Genomic DNA, 16,796 nt, shown 5'->3' on the forward strand with positions numbered 1-16,796 from the left:
AAGCTCCTGACTCCTGGCTTTGGAACAGTACAGCTCTGGCCATTGTGGCCAATTGGGGAGTGAACCAATGGATGGAAGATATTCTCTCTCTCTCTCTCTCTCTCTCTCTCTCTCTCTCTAACTCTGACTTTCAAATAAATCACAAAGAAAGTAGTAGAGCTAGACTTTAACTGCACCCCCATATGGGATGCAGGTCAGCCTCGAAATCCGCAGCTTAACCTGCTGCAGCACAACACCTGCCCCTGTATTGTTAAGTTTTAAATGGGTTGGGGGTGTGGGAGGTAGAAAACTTGGATATTGTTCTGGATCTTCCTCTGCTATTAGCAGCACTCATTCATCTTTGAGCTTCTCAACCCTGTTTTCCAGAACGTGACATAACATTGTGCAATGGTCAGTGGCAAAATCTGTCTGTTCATTTTTGCAGGGGGAAGTCTTTGGGAAAAGTGCCAAAACTCTCAGTTAACATGGTCATAGCTTTTATACAGAATCCCCTGAGCGCCCAAAACATCAAGAGAATCTTCAAACATCTAAAAGATTGATTTCAAAGGGATTTGACTCGGTAGAAAATTCCAGAATGTATGACTCTCAAAGTGCTGAGAAAGGTGGAGTAGAAGCTGGGGAAGGGGTTCTGAAAAGTCATGTGAGGTTGGAATGGGCTAAAAGGGAGAATGCTGTGCCAAAGGTTGTCCGAAGGGAGGGGCGCACCCCCTTTATTCTCCACAATCACCTCCCAGTGGGTGGTACTGTTCTCATTTCCCAGACGGAAAAATAGTCTGTGATGGTCCCGAAGGGGGATGGCGAGGGGCACCGGGGGGCACGAGGATAGAGCCTGATCTCCCTCGGTTCTCCTTTCCACCTCAAACACCAATGGAAGGAAGAAAGTTTCCTGCACCCATGCAACAAGTTCTGCGTGCTCGTTTGGAAGACAGCCTCTGCTTAAAACACAAGTCAAAACAAACCCTGTTATATAAGAATAAGCCGTATTTTACGGCTGTGTGCACACTAAGAGCGAGCACGCTTCTTTCCCAATCTCGGCTATCCCAGATTTGACACTCGCAAATTCTGGGCATCTGGTCACCTTGCTGTTGTTAACATTTTGCTTTCCTACGGATATAGATTTCCGCAGTTAGGGGCTGCTATTTCAACACAACAAGATACTGTATTAACGACTCAAAGGAAAAAACACTTTCCTTGCTCTTTTGTTCAAAAACACCAAGCTAGGCAGAACAAGCCCAGACTCCCCGCACGCACACCGACCCGCTGCAGGGGCGCTCCCGGTGTTGGAGGGCGATCTCAGCTGATTGGCTCACGAGGCGGCCAAGGGCGGTGCGGGCTCCGGGACTGCCGAGGGTGATTGGTTACTGGAAACCCACCCCCGCCCGCTATTGGGTGGGGAGGTGAGGCTAGGATTGGTGGGACCGGAAGAACTGGCTAAATTGCCGCTCTGGCTCCTTGCCCTAGGCAGAGATGGCGACTGCAGCTTGTCTTCTGGGGCGGCGTGTGGCTAGCTGGAGGCTGCGGCCGCCGCTCGCCGGTTTCCTTTCGCAGCGAGCGTATTCATTATTGCCCGTAGACGATGCGATCAACGGGCTAAGCGAGGAGCAGAAGCAGGTAAGCTACTGACCCCCCTGCCCGGCCCCCTAGGTCCAGCTCCGTGGTCGTCCCGGGGCCTCTCGCCCGTCCCCCACCTAGCCGCGGCTTGTGCCCTCCGGGGCATGGGAGCACCAGCTTGAGGGCGGGCCGGGCCGCTGGTCCAGCTGCCTTTGGGCACGGACCTCTGACTTCATTGTCGAGTCTTGGGGGGACGATTTAAGAGAGCAAGGCCTGGCAGCTGGAGGTAGATGAGAGGAGTCGAGGGAAAGCTCCTGGAAAACTTGGCTGGTGGAGCATTGGATGGGGCTCCCGCGTGGGGCAGAGGGCCCTCCGTCTGTGTGTAGTCCTCCCATCCTCGAACTATGGCAGGTTGGCTCCTGGAACGCGGTTCTCAGACCTGGCTGGTCTTCACACTTACAGTGAGTCTTCCGAGTAGACACTAGGGGATTTTGAAACGCGTTGTGTGGCTTACTGTCCTCCTTCATCCTGTTGGGTCCAATCTGGAGCACAAAGTTGAACAAGAGCTTGGTTTTTGTGTTTGCTTAGTTTTTATGTTTTTTTTTTCTTTCGGGTTTTTTTTTTTTTTTTTTTCTGTTTAATTTTTTATTTGGGAGCAGATTGGCCCAGAAAGAGTAATCTTCCATCTGCTGTTTCACTCCACAAATATTGGCAACAGCTGGGGCTGGACCAGGCCCAGAACTCCATCCTGTTCTCCCACTTGGGTGTCTGGGCCCGAGTACTGGGACCATCATCTGTGACCTTCCCAGGTGTCTTGGCAGGAAGAAGGGTCAGAAGCAGAGCAGCTGGGACTCGAACCTGGAGCTCCAGTTTTGGGATGCCAGTGTCACAAGCAGCAGCTTAGCCTGTGGTGCCAGTGTGGGCCCCTGGACACAAGAACTTGAAAGAGTTGATTTCAGCTGTAGCTGAACCAGAACCCTTGCAGGAGGAATGAGGTTGTGTTGAGTTGGAAGTTGGATCCCGTGCCAGGAATGTAGTCCTGTGGCGCTAAGCATGTTGGTGAGCTGCAGAGCTTGTCTGAATCGCTCCAGGCTTCGGCCATAGATCCTGGGATTCAGTCCTAGTTATCAGGCTTTCCTGCCAAGAGGAGTTTCTAATTCCCTTGAGTAATCTCTTGTAAGCAAAGATTTAGGGTCAGAAAAGAGCCAGCCACGTGCCTGGAACTGAGGGGGTGTGGCTGGAGCACAGTGAGTGGGGAAAGCCGGCATTCCGGCAGAGTCAGCTTGTGGGCCCGAGGAAGGAGCTGGTGTGTTATTCGAAGCACAGGGGGAGACTGTGGAATGATTTTATGTAGGGGAATGACATCTTACAGCTCAGTCTGGACTGAGGACCTTGGGAAAGAGGGGTGAAGTGCCTCTAAGGCAGCTTAAACTGGGGGACTCTGCCTCTGCTCCCAGTGCAGGCCGATGCTGCTTGGTGAGGTTCCTTGGCCTGTTTTCCTATATATACCCCTGGTCTCAGCAAAATCTGTCCACTTTGTCCTAGCTTCGGCAGACCATGGCTAAGTTCCTGCAGGAGCACCTGGCTCCCAAGGCCCAGGAGATTGACCAGAGCAACGAGTTCAAGAACCTGCGAGTGAGTTTGAGACCCAAGCAGAGGGGCAGCCTGAGAGCTGGGCTCAGACAGTCCACAGGCCCCCCTGCAAGTGTGGCTCCTCCCCCGATCTGTGGGGGGGTCTCATTGCTGCAGCCGCATGTGACTGGCTCTCTACTCACAACTCACTCCACTCCATTCCATTGGCAGGAATTTTGGAAGCAGCTGGGGAGCCTGGGAGTCCTGGGCATCACAGCCCCTGGTGAGTGCAGTTTCTTTCCCTACAGAGAACTTTTCTCGTGTGCCCTTTGACACAGTTCCCAAAAGAAGCAGGAAGAGAGGGAGAAATCATGCTCAGAAGGCCCAGAACTTACTCCCCCTTGAACCTGAGGCAGTGGCCACTGGCTGTAGCCCAGACAAGAGGACACACGTCTGTTTTTGAGACAATCGTGTGGAGGAGGCAAAGGGATTAGGCCAGGATCACTCGGACCCTTGGACACGCCATACTTGATAGGCTACCCCAAGTGATCTGGGAAGTTTAGAAGACTGCATCGGAGGCTGTGGTAGGTCCTCGCCCCTACTGGCTCCCCTCATTCCTCAGCTGTGTCCTGCCAGCAGCTCCTAGGCAGGGGCGGTCAGGGCAGGTGTGTCCCTGGAGGGGCTGCCTTTGTCCTCTGCCTGAGGCGTGGCCCTGGAGCTCCTTTGGGAACAGGTGGAGTGAGAAGCATGCTCTCACTGCAAGCCTTAGTGGGCTCTCCAGGAAGAAGCTGGGCTCTCCTGGACTGCTTGTGTCCAGGCGGAGAGGGCAGTGAGCTGTAAGCCCTGGTTTGGTTGCTGGCCTCTGAAGACGAGGCCCAGCCTGGCTTCCAGTGAAGAGCTGAGCCTTTACCTTTCCCAGCCAAGGCCAAGACAGCCCACCCTGCGAGGGCCTATGCCTCCCTCTCGGCCTGAGAGTAGGGGTAGAACAGGATTCAGCCAACTGAAGAGCAAAGATAGTTCGGGTTGGTGGGGGAGTGCATCCATAGTTGAACGTGTTCAGACATTTTTTTCCTGTCATTATTCCCTAGCCAATACAGTAGAACAACTTTTAACCTAGCGTTTTCCTTGTGTTGTGTAGTATGAGTAATCTAGAGATGACTTAAAGTATATGGGAGAATTGCATAGAGCTGATGCATATACTATACCATTCTACATAAGGGACGTGGGTAGCCAGATTTGGGTGTCCTGGGGCCAGGGCCCAGGGATATTGAGGAACAATCGTATATATACTTTTCTTTATGCCCTTCCCCTCGCCACTCGGAGGATGGTCCCTGGGATCTGAGCTGAGCGCAGAAAGTCACATCATAAATAGCAATAAAATGAAACCACTTACAAGTTAGTTTGGGCCTCCTTAATGTCAAATGGTTGGGGAAGACTGCCGGGAGCTCCTGAGCAAGACTGTCTGTGCCGTGGTGTCTCGGGCTTCTGAGACCCGCACCGAGCAGGTGGTTCTGAGTCGGACGGTATTCCCGGGAAGAAAGGCAGCCTGGGTTCCCATGAGGCAGCAGCTGTTGGCCGCTGCCTGATCCGCCTGCCCGCTCCTTCCTTGTGGTATGTTCAGTAAATCCAGCCCTACTCAAAAAAGGGTTAAACAAGAAGAAAGGTGAGAACACTTTTAAGGGAGAACTTTGCAAAGAAGGCCAATTCCAGGCTCTGGTTTCTGCCTGCTGCCCTGGGGGTTACCTTTAGGCTCGCCCCTTTCCAGCCTGACTTCCTGGTCAGAGTGAACCTGTGTGGACGCCTCGCCAGGCTCCACCGACAACCACCCAGGCCAGGCCTGGTATCAGATGACTCAGCCACTTTGGGTCGGCACCTGCCATCAAGGAAAACCTCTTGATGTGGGCTCCTAGGCAGGGGCCTAGGAGCCGCTGGCAGGACACAGCTGAGGAATGAGGGGAGCCAGTAGGGGCGAGGACCTACCACAGCCTCTGATGCAGGGTCTTCTAAACTTCCCAGATCACTTGGGGTAGCCTATCAAGTATGGCGTGTCCAAGGGTCCGAGTGATCCTGGCCTAATCCCTTTGCCTCCTCCACACGATTGTCTCAACATGTGTGGACGCCTTGCCAGGCTCCACCCAGACAACCACCCAGGCCAGGCCTGGTATCAGATGACTCAGCCACTTTGGTTTGGCACCTGCCATCAAGGAAACACCTCTTGATGTGGGGAGTTGGGGATTCCCCGCGAGCACCTTTCCTGACCTCTGCCGTACGGTGCGCCTCCAGGCTGTCCCGCAGGCCTGGCTCCCCCATCCCAACACCCCTGCTGCTGCTTTGCATCCATACCTAGGCTGTGAAATCTCATTAGGTGCTGTGCACATGCACCCTTGGCTTTGAATCTGCTCTTGGTGCTCGGGACGCCTCCCACCCCTCCGCCTTGTGTTTATCTGTTAAACCCTGGGCACTCTCTCTCCACTTATTCCCCAGCCTCTGCACTTCTGTAACTTTCTGACCAGTGAGTGCTCAGGTTGCTTGTCTTCATTTAAGAGGACTGTCTGGGTAAAACAGGAATTGCAGTGGTGATTTTCTGAACCACACCTGAGCTGGCCAGCAGCAGCAGGCAAAACTAGGTCTGTGATCTTGTGAGCAGAGTTCAAGACCTGAGCCTCGTGGCCTCGCTGAGGGGGACTTAGAATAGATGCCACCCATGTTATTTCTCTTCTGTCAATGCCAGGTTTAATCTGAGCTGCTTTTCCCACTCCTCTCCATACCCTCTCCCCACTCCCACCCCCGGCCCCTGTAATCCCAGTTCAGTATGGCGGCTCTGGCCTAGGCTACTTGGAGCACGTGCTGGTGATGGAGGAGATATCTCGAGCTTCTGGAGCTGTGGGGCTCAGCTATGGTGCCCACTCCAACCTCTGCATCAACCAGATTGTACGCAATGGCAATGAGGCCCAGAAGGAGAAGTACCTCCCCAAGGTGAGGCACCTGGGAAAGCAGTAGAAGATGGCCCAAATAAATACTTGGGCCCCTACACCCATGTGGGAAACCTGGAAGAAACCGGCTCCTGGCTCTGGATCAGTGCAGCTCTGGCCATTGCGGCCATTTGGGGGGTGAACCAGTGGATGGAAGACCTCTCCCTCTGCTTCTCTGTAACTCTGCTTCTCAAATAAATAATGTTTTTAAAAAAGGGAGGGAGGGCCGAGGTTGTGGCACAGTGGAACAGTTATGCTGCTGTTGCGACACCTGGCATCCCATATCAGAGCAGCGGTTCAAGTCCCAGCTGCTCTGCTTCTGATCCAGCTCCTTGCTAATGCACCTGGAAAGGCAGCAGAAAGTGGCCCCCAAGTGCCTGGGACCCTGCCACCCATGTGGGAGTCCTGGATGGAGTTTTTGGCTCCTGGCTTCAGCTTGTTGCGGCCACCTGGGGAGTGAAGCAATGAATGGAAGATCTCTCTCCCTTTTTCTCTGGTGCTTTGCCTTTCAATAAATTTTATATATATATATATATATAAAAATTGGGCCAGAGCTCCGGAGCTGGACCACAACTGGACACTGGGGCCTGCTGCGCTTGCAGAGAAAATGGGCATAGGAGGGGCATTCAGACCCTGTGGTTGCTGGCCTTCTTTTGAAGGACTTCCCAGTTCGCTGGTCTGAGAGAGAAGTGTGCAGGCGCCTGGGTCTTGAACTTGGGGTCCCTTGGCAGTGCTCACTGGGGTTTTCCTTGCAGCTGATCAGTGGCGAGTACATCGGCGCCCTGGCCATGAGTGAGCCCAACGCTGGCTCTGATGTGGTCTCCATGAAGCTCAAAGCAGAAAAGAAAGGTGAGGCGACGCTCAACGTGGGATACTGAGCCGGACAGCCCTTATCAGGGGGCAGGGCAACAGTGTGTTTGTGTGTGGGGGGGTGTTCCCGAACTGTTTCTCCACTGGGCAGCTTCTTGTGCGGCGGCAGGTCTGTGCACTCAGTGGCTGAGACAGGCCGAGGCAGTTTGAATCAGAAGCCACCATCCTGCTTTTAGGAGATCACTATGTCCTGAACGGCAACAAGTTCTGGATCACCAATGGCCCCGATGCTGACGTCCTTATTGTCTACGCCAAGACGGACATGGCTGCTGTTCCAGCCTCCCGGGGCATCACGGCCTTCCTTGTGGAGAAGGTGAGTGTTGGGTGGCCAACCACACTTCTTCCCCCCAGCTATGCTGATGCCCCCAGGGGCAGCTCCTTCGACTGATCACGCAAACCATTGGCGTCATCTGCTGTGCAGGGCTCTCAGCCAGGAGGGCTAGGCCAACAGGAGACTGCCAGAGACAGAGCAGGGGGGTCAAGTGTGAGAGGGCGGAGCCAGGCCACGCAGCCAGGGGCAGACAGAGGAGGCCTGGGAGAGGCCCTGCCGTGCATCCAGGGCAAGCACAGGGGTGGCAGACTGCAGACTCACCTTCCGCCATCCGCACGATGAAAGCGAGAGGGCGATAAGGCAAAGGAGCTAGAATGGAACCTTGGGGTCTGGGTTTGTTTCAAGAACGAAGGAGAGCTACGCAAAGCTTTGGGTGAAGCTAAAGGAAAATGGGAGGAGAAACTGAGCTGTCTGGGAAGGAGGGAGCAAAGCACAATGGTGATTTGGAGCAGAGGAGGAGAGGTGGTGAATCCGCCTGATGACCATGAGCAGGGGTCAGGTGCCTGTGAGGGCGGGGCTCCCAAGGGAGCGGGGTTGTACAGGGCCTCAGCACCTTCTGTGGGGAGGGCTGGGGAGCTGGCCAGCATGGAGTGGGAAGGGCCTGGCTGGGCTGGGCAGCCTCCAGGTTGTGTAACAGCACCCTCCCCAGCCAGAGGGGCGGGGCGGTGACAAGTGCCACGCTCCGCTCCCGGGGCCCCTGCCAGCACATCTGCTCTGAGTAATCTGGGTCAAAGCAGAAAGGTGGCTGAATTCGCTGTGGGGGCGGGGCTCCATGGGGAAGCTTTCAGGGCAGGAGGTGACTGGGCTGCTGAGACCCTCAGGGGGATCCATCCCCAGGGGCAGGAAGCACGGCCAGGGGGCGCCAGGAGGACTTGAGGCCTGGGCACTTCTTTGAGAAAGAACTGATCCCGTGAGAAGGGGGGAGAAGCAGGAACGGAGAGGCTGCATGGCGGGGAAGGCAGGCATGGATAGGAAGCTGGCGTGCTCCCTGCTCTGCAGGAAGAGGGGCGCACACTTCCCGGGGCTCCGTTGAACGTGGCCCCTTGGGGCTGGTCTGCAGCAAGAGCCTCCTTTTGTCCCCTGTAAAGAACATGCCTGGCTTCAGTACCTCCAAGAAGCTGGACAAGCTGGGTATGCGGGGCTCCAACACCTGTGAGCTCATCTTTGAAGACTGCAAGGTACCTGGTGAGTGTCACTGAGAATGGGGGAGCCCAGGGCCTGTGGGCGGTGAATGACAGACGGCTGCCCTGGGGCCTGGGGCGGGGCATTCTGTCCTTCCTGACAGCTGGAGCCTGACTGGCTGAGCAGGAGGCTGGTCTCTCCTGGACGGGGAACACTGCCCAGGATTGGTCTTCCAGCAGCCAGCAGAGGTAAAATGTGTCCCAGCCCACAGATGCCCTGCAGGCTCTCTGCGTTGCCTGTGGAGCCTCTGTGCCTTGTTCAGGAGCCTGAGGTGCAACTGAAGATGTGACACAATGTAGCATGGTGGGAGGTGCAGGTGCAAAGGAGGCCAGTAGGCAGACTGGATCAACAGTTGATCAGCTGTCCCAGGAGCAGGCACCATAGTTAAGAGGAACAGCTAAGGAAAGGGATCCATGCAGATCCCAATTCAGCCTGCACTAAAGGCAGGTTTCTGATACCAACTTTTAGTACTCGAGTGGTTTCCCACCCACGCTTCCCATGCCATCCTGGTCCTGGCTTAGGCGGAGGGCGCTTCGCAGCCTCTGTCCCTGGCACCGCACAGCCCGTCTCCTGGACATAGACGCTGTCTCAGAGCACCCTGGGAGGAGGTGACCTTGGCCCAGAGCAGACTCAGCTGGGGGAAGAGTAATTCTCTTCTTCCTGAGTGGGCGGTCGAGTGGAAAGACCCAGGAGGGAGGAGTGGCTGCTCGAGCAAGCAGTCATGGCGTCTCCTGCTCCATCCCAGGGAGACCAGCGAAGGAAGCGAAGTCTTGGGGAAACTGTAGGGGAATGGAAGCTCCCCTTCCCACGGGAAGTGGTACACTCGGTCCTTTTCTCTCCTACCTGGAGCTCCGGTTGAAGACCATGTGACATGCTTTAGTGCCTTGTGCAAGAGCCACGTTGCCAAAGCTTGTACCTTTTAGATCACTTGGCCATCCTGACACCCCTAAAGCTTGTACCTTTTATAAAAGGGAAGAGGCTATGGCCAGCCCCCTCCTTCTGACCAGCACTTGTCCCGGCAGCTGCCAACGTCCTGGGCCACGTGGGTAAGGGTGTCTACGTGCTGATGAGTGGGCTGGACCTGGAGCGGCTTGTGCTGGCTGGAGGGCCCCTCGGGTAAGTGCAGGGCTGCAGGGGGCGCTGGGCAGATGGTGCTGTCCCAAGCAGCAGCTTTCCCCACCTCCCAGCTGCTACACGCTGCCCTGGAAAGAGAGTGTCCTCCTCCCATGTTTCGTTTCTGCACATGGAAGGGAGATAGCACTAGGTGACGCCCAGAAGGCCTGAGGAGCAACGTTGCATAGCCGACGAGAATGTGCAGCGGGGGCGCAGCCTCTGAGGCCTGTCCACTGCAGGGGTCCCGCGCTCCCGCCTCTGTACAGCTGAGAAGAGGCAACGGGTGGCCATGGTGTCTTCCTCCTCTCCGCAGGCTCATGCAGGCCGTCCTCGACCACACCATCCCCTACCTGCACATGCGGGAGGCCTTCGGCCAGAAGATCGGCCACTTCCAGGTAGCGGTGGGACGTGCACCACGGCTGTCCTCCTCCAGCCACAGGGGCTGAGCTCCTAGAGGGCAGGCTGCTCCTCACCTTGTCACCTCCACTCTGTTTTAGCTTTTTTTTTTTTTTTTTTTTTTTTTTTTTAGATTTTATTTATTTATTTGAGAGGTAGTTACAGAGTGAGAGGGAGAGGCAGAGAGAAGTTTTCCATCTGCTGGCTCACTCCCCAGATGTCTGCAATGGCTGGAGCTGGGCTGATCTGAAGCCAGGAGCTTCTTCCTGGTCTCCCAAGTGGGTACCAGAGCCCAAGGACTTGGGCCATCTACTGCTTTCCCAGGCCATAGCAGAGAGCTGGATCAGAAGAGGAGCAGCTGGGACTAGAACCAGCACCCATAAGGGATGCTGGCACAGCAGTCAGAGGCTCAGCCTACTGTGCCACAGCGCTGGCCTCTCCGCTCCTGTTTTAGATGCTGGAGGGGCAGCATGCAGGTTGCGAGGGGCGTAGGGCAAGGGAGTGGCATTTCAGTCAGGCACGGTCTGAAGGAGACACAGGAAGTCTGTGGCAGCTGTGGTCCGGGGCGCACTGGGAATGGCGCCTCAGAGGTAACAAGGGCAGTTTCCGGCTGCAGCGTGCACAGAGGAATGGCAGCTCCCTGGCCTTAACTCCAGAGCTGCTCCCACCTCTGTCCTCTGAGACAAGTCCTCTCTGCTCCCCTGCTCGTGGCTGCGTGTCGACCTGTGACCTCCCTTTGTGCCCAGCTGATGCAGGGGAAGATGGCCGACATGTACACACGCCTCATGGCGTGTCGGCAGTACGTCTACAACGTCGCCAAGGCCTGCGATGAGGGCCACTGCACCGCCAAGGTGAGGGCCAGCCCCTCGGAGGGCGCAGCCACATGGTGGCAGGGCCCCGCTCACCGTGCCTCCTCCCGCAGGACTGTGCGGGTGTGATCCTGTACTCCGCCGAGTGTGCCACGCAGGTCGCCCTGGACGGCATTCAGTGTTTGGGTGAGCGGCCCCATGCCCCACTCTCCACCCTGTCTAAGCCACAGCTGAGCTGGCGCCATTCCCCAGTGAGGGGGAGGAAACGGAAGCACAGATGGGGAGACAGTAGGCCCCCTCATCCTTGCCACTGCTCAGGCCTGTTGCAAAGCTGCCCAGCGCCTGACAGCCTGTCTGAATGTCTGTTCTGCCATGCCAGTGTCATCCTGTCCCTTTGGCCCCATGTCTGCCCGCGGTCTCTGCTTACTGTGCTTGCTGGCCCCAGCACCACAGGTGGCCTTCGCACGCTAGCCCCTCGCTTGCCCCGGCTCCGCTGGCTGTCCTCGTGTGCCCACCCCCTATCATCTCTCCCATTGTCCTTTCTCATCTGCCCGTGTGTGCGCACTACAGGTGGCAATGGCTACATCAATGACTTTCCCATGGGCCGCTTCCTCCGCGACGCCAAGCTGTACGAGATCGGGGCGGGGACCAGCGAGGTGCGGCGGCTGGTCATCGGCAGAGCCTTCAACGCAGATTTCCACTAGCCCCGGCCCTGGCAAGAGAAAAGTGGTGGCTCCTGCTCCCCGCCCAAGGCAGGCCCTGCCACTCGGCCGTCCTGTCTGCATCAGCCCCGCTGCCACACTCCTGGGGCCTCACAGCTAAGCCCACCAGCCAGGGAGCCTCTTGGGGGCCGAGAGTGGGCTCTGCAGGAGTCCGAGTGGCTTCTCTGGGGATTGCTGAGCAGGACTCTGTCCTTGGAGCCTGAGGCTCCCTTCCTGGGGTGGGCACCCCCTTTCTTGGGTGAGCCTCTGGCAGGGAGCCTTCCCTGTTCTGGTACCACGAAGCATTGCCCCTCTGTATTTACTGAACTTGGTGGTCTCTCTTCTGGGACCAGAAACAGTGAAAAAGCAGTCTTGTCTCTGCCAGTCCCTAGAGGCAAACGCTGCAGGCAGCCTGGGAGCACCTGAGCCGCAGTTTGGCTGAGGACAGTGTGCTTGTGCAGGATTGGCTCACGCTGGCCTCCTTGGCAGCTCGTCTGAGCCCTTCTGTGCCACAGGCACTGTCCGGTCCTGACCACGTGACCATCCGCAGCTGGCTGGGCGGCCCACACAGGCCCTGCCGGGGCAGGCCTGGGTGGCTGGCTGTGCTCCAGCTGAGACTGCCTGCAGGCATAGCTCGAGATGCCCTATGGCTAATTTTGTTATGATTGCAATGTAGCTGCTGCCATTTTGTATTAAACGTATTGTGAAGCCAACCCATCTGCTTCTAAACCCGTGTGTATGGGGAGAAGCCTTCTACCTGCTGCCACCTCCCATGTGGATCCAGGCACCATCCCTGGCCCTGGCTCCCTCCATGCTGCTCTTTGGTTAAGGGGGACACAAGAGTCACATCAGCCCTTAGGACAGAGGTGTCAGCCTCCATTTCCCAGCTCTCTTAGTGATTTATTTATTTATTTAGGATTTACTTATTGGAAAGAGTTGCACAGAGAGGGAGAGACACAGGGAAAGAGATCTTCCATCTGCTGATTCATCCCTCAAATGGCCACAGTGACCCAAATGAGCCAGGCAGAAGCCAGGAGCTTGGAACTCCATCCTGGTCTCCCACATGGGTGGCAGGGGCCCAAGCACTTGGGTCATCTGCTGCTGCTTTCCCAGGCCATTAGCAGAGAGCTGGATGGGAAGTGGAGCAGCCGGAACTCAAATTGGTGCCCATATGGGATGCCTGTGTTTCAGACAGCAGCTTAACCTGCTATGCCACAGCGCTGGCCCCCTCTGGCAGTTTTTAAAGCAGGGCACCTGGAGTGACAGTAGAGTTTTGGAGTTAGAAGGAGGCTTATGCATTTCTGGAAGCCATCCCTACATTTTCTAAAATACTAAGACAGTTTTGGATTCCTCGAGATCACAGCTGGAGCTGGAATCCAGATGTGCTAGAGGCAGAAGTGCGGCGCCCGCTGCGCGGCAGCCTGGCCGGGCGGGGCACAGGCTGGGGCAGAACCAGCTCTGCCTGTCTCCATGCTCTCGGAGTTCTGAAAGGAGGGAACTGGTTTCCTTGGCCCCCAGCCTGGCAGTGCCTGTTGCTGGCTTTTGGTCCTGGCCAGTGGCCAAGGGTTGTTCCAGGCCGGAGGCCTGAGACAGGTGGGGCTGGCTCCTTGCCAGGCCCAGGCCGTCCTGAGAAGACGGTGGGCAGATTGGGCTCCTCCTCTCCACCTCCGTGTGTCTCCTGCTACGAGGGTGCTTTGGGAAGGTCACGGATAAACGGGATAAGAGGTCCTGGGAACTTTCCATGAACTTTTAGAAGTTAGGTCGGACATGAAGCGGCTGCCGCTGTGGCCCTGGCAGCATTCCGAATGTCACAGGGGCGGCGTCAGCCCGCGCCCCTGCCACCGGGACCCCGCCCACCTGCGGAGTGCTGCGGTTTGAATGTGCTCCCCAAAAATTCGCTTGTTGCCCCCAAGTCAAGTGTCAGTGGTGTTTGGAGGCGAGGCCTGTGGGAGGTAATTGGGATTAGGTGGGGCCACAGGGCAGCATCAGAGGCTTCGTAACAAGAGAGACTCAAGCTAGCAGGCTCACTGTGTCTCACCGAGGGACATGGCGAGGAGGCCCCTGCCAGGTGCCTCCGGAAACATGAGCTGAACCAACCTCTGATCTAAGTCTGCCCATGATTCTGTCAAACAACAGAAAATGGATGAAGACAGGGAGATGTGATTGTCCTGATGCTACGTGTTACGTAGAAGAGGAATTTTTTTTTTAGGATTCAATTATTTATTTGAAAAGCACTTACACAGAGATTTTTCCATTCGCTGGTTCACTCCCCAAATGGCCATGATGGCCAGGGCCGGGTCAAACTGAAGCCAGGAACCAGGAGCTCCAGCTGGGTCTCCCACGTGGGTTTAGGGGCACAAGCACTTAGGCCATCCTCTGCCGCCTTCCCAGGCACTTTAGCTGGGAGGAGGATGGGAAGCAGAACTGTTACTCCATTTGGAATGCTGGTCTTAAAGACGGTGGCTTAACCTGCTGTGCCACAGCGCCAGCCCGAGGAATGTTTAAAAGTAAAACAATGACAAAAAATTATAGCCCGAGACCTAATACATTGGTTCTGGTGGGAGAGGTCCAGTGTCTTCATGAATGTGCAGCCTTTTGGGACTAACCCCATTGCTAATGGAATGTTCCTTTAGGCGTGGTGGTCCAGGCACATCTCTTGGCAGAATCTGGCAACCTATAAAATATGCAGATTCCTGGATCCTGCCCCAGGCCTCCAACAACAGATCTAGTGCCCATGCCTGCTGCCACTTCAGCCGCTTTTATCTAGTGATAGCAGTCCCTTGCCTACCTAACCCTCTCAAGCCTCCTCTGACATAGCGGCTCTTAGCACCGGGGGCGGGGCAAGGTTACCCAGGGCCCCCTTCCTGAGTCTGGAAGGGGGAGTCGCCCAGGGGGTCTGGGAACCAGGGACGCAAGCGAGCCGGCCACGCCCCGACTCTGGGTGGAGCCAGAGCTGGTGCAAACCTCGAGTGCGGGGTGGGGAAGGACGCCCAGCCCACGGTCAACCTGGCAGGACCTGAGACTCAGGTGGCCGTCAGTCAGGATTCCCCAGCCTGGGTCAGGTCTAGGGGCCTCCCTCTGTCCCCTGCCTCCCTGGAGGCCCCGTGCGCGCGGCTGAACGCAGCGCTGGGTCGCTTGACTCGGCTGGCGCTACGTAGAACTCGCCTGACCCCTGCCGGCCGTCCTCGGGGTTGCAGGTGCACGGGGGTTTAAAGGACTCTCAGGGTTCGTGGACCACGTTTTATTTTGCCAAATGAGGACCTCAGAGGGGATAAAAGGTAATTATCACGATCACGTCATCCAAGAAAGGCCGATTTTAGCTATTAAAAGCTAGAAAGGATATAAACAAAAGCCACTTGTCTTTCGTATTTTAATTTTTTTTTATTTTTTATTATTTATGTTTTTGGGTTTTTAAAAATACTGTTTTTCTTGAGAGCTTGTTTAAAAAAAAAAAAAGACAACGCTGCCCTCTTTTCCTCTGAATCCCATTCCTACTCCTAGGACCAAGCCTCTTTTGAGACTTTGAGAGATTTCTTTCGGTAATTCACGCCTTCGAGCGATGTGCTTCCTTCCTGGTTTGGTTGTCGACAGGACACTCTAAGGGTGGTTCTTTAAAGCACTTGCATTTGAGTGACGAGAAGTTCATCACGTGCCAGTGTGTGTTTTCCCCTTTAGACCAACCCTGTCCACAGGCCAGCTCTCAGATCAGGCGATGCAGAGCCCCATCTGCATTCCTGCCCTGCCCCGCCCCAGCTCTCCTCCGCCTGAGCTCCACCTGGTGGAGAACCATGCCGGAAATTGGCCTCCCCTGCACCCACCACCCCGCCACTGTCAGACGAAGGCCGGCTTGGTATCTCCCAAGTTCTTCAACACAACAACCTGCCAACTAGCCTTCCTTCTCCCGGTCCGTGCTCCCAGCCCTTCCCCCGTACGGAGCCAGAGCAGTGTACCAAGCTTCTCCTGGTCCCCCGAATCCTTCGGCACCTCTGGGCTGCTTTGGCCTTCCTGTCCCTCTGCTGAGAACTGTGCTCTTGTAAGTCGTCCAATCCATCGCGTCTCCTACCCCATTCCTCTATCCCGGCTGGCCCTTTGCCAGTAGGTCCTTTGCCCTCCCCTTGCGTCCCTGGCACCTGGCACACGGCTTGCCTCCCTCAGGAAGAGCTCCCCTCCCCAGCTTTCTCTGTTCCTCTTGGGGACAGGTCTCCTTCCTCCTCCTCCTCCTCCTCTTCCTCCCTGGGCAAATCTGCACGTGCCCCAGGACTGATTTTTTTTTTTTTTTAATTTATTCATTTGAAAGGCAGAGTGACAGAGAAAGGGGAGACACAGATCTTCCAATCACTAGTTCTCTACCCAGATGGCCACAATGGCTTAGGCTCGTCCAGGCCAGAGACAGAAGCTGGAACTCCATCCTGGTCTCCCACAAGGGTGGAAAGGAATCCAAGTTCTTGGCCCGCCTTCTGCCGCCTTCCCAGGCACACCAGTAAGAAGCTGGGTAGGTGGCAGAGCAGGTGGGTCTGGAACCAGCGCCCGCCCCAGGACCGTGATTTAACTGCCTTTATGTGGTCACCATCCAGCACAGCCCCTGGCACCTAGAAGGTGCTCAACACGTGTTGACTGAGAGAGTAGCTGAGTGGGCACACGACACCAGGCTGGCATTCGGCTCGTACCATAGTTGCTTGTGTCTGTGGCCACCTGTAAGTGTACCAGAAAACCTTTGAGGGAAAAGACCAGCTCCCACTCATGGGACCTCTCCCAGTGGCACGCGGGGCTCACAGCAAGTGCTCTGTGGCTATGCTCACGCCCTGTGACTGAAAGGACAGGTGGGCCGGAGCCCTGGCCTAATCCCAGTGTTGGCAGAAACAGCAGAAGCAGCCGGCTTCGGCCGGCCTGGCTGTGCCCCGGCCTCTCCACCCTGGAGCAGCCAGCACCCAGCTGCAGGAAGGAGGCCCTCGCCCCTTCTCCCCCTCACCCCCACGCTCCTCGCCCCGCTGAGAAGCACAGGAAAGGGGCTGTGATGGCGGCGTGTGGCAATGGAGGCTGAGCACAGGGCAGAGCAGGGCCACCCCTGCTTGCTTGTGTGAGACACATGGCCTCTGTGGAAGGCTACGGGGCTAGGCCTGTATGCTGTGTGCAAGTAACGGACCCCTGTGCCGCCCGCAGCCAGCTCAGGGGCTGTGGCAGCCCAACCCCCAGCGCCAACATGTCCTCCCCAGGAAATAGCCATCCCAGTCCCTCACCTTTCTTTTTTTTTTTTTTTTTTTTTAAGGAAGATTTATTTTTTATTTAGTTGAAAGGCAGA

At 56.2% G+C, this 16,796-nt stretch overlaps 1 protein-coding gene across 1 annotated transcript; it reads left to right on the plus strand.

Moving 5' to 3' along the window:
- Nucleotides 1-1,419: 1,419 nt before the first annotated feature.
- On the plus strand, nt 1,420-12,210 carry IVD (isovaleryl-CoA dehydrogenase). The gene is made up of 12 exons (XM_002717982.5): nt 1,420-1,611; nt 3,097-3,186; nt 3,355-3,406; nt 5,930-6,099; nt 6,851-6,944; nt 7,142-7,278; nt 8,385-8,481; nt 9,501-9,594; nt 9,905-9,986; nt 10,734-10,838; nt 10,910-10,982; nt 11,367-12,210. The coding sequence occupies exons 1-12, from the start codon at nt 1,468-1,470 to the stop codon at nt 11,498-11,500; spliced, it is 1,272 nt and encodes a 423-aa protein (XP_002718028.2). The 5' UTR covers nt 1,420-1,467; the 3' UTR covers nt 11,501-12,210.
- The last annotated feature ends 4,586 nt before the right edge of the window (nt 12,211-16,796 follow it).

The sequence above is a fragment of the Oryctolagus cuniculus genome, chromosome 12, assembly GCF_964237555.1.
Source record: "Oryctolagus cuniculus chromosome 12, mOryCun1.1, whole genome shotgun sequence".
Lineage (NCBI taxonomy): Eukaryota > Metazoa > Chordata > Mammalia > Lagomorpha > Leporidae > Oryctolagus > Oryctolagus cuniculus.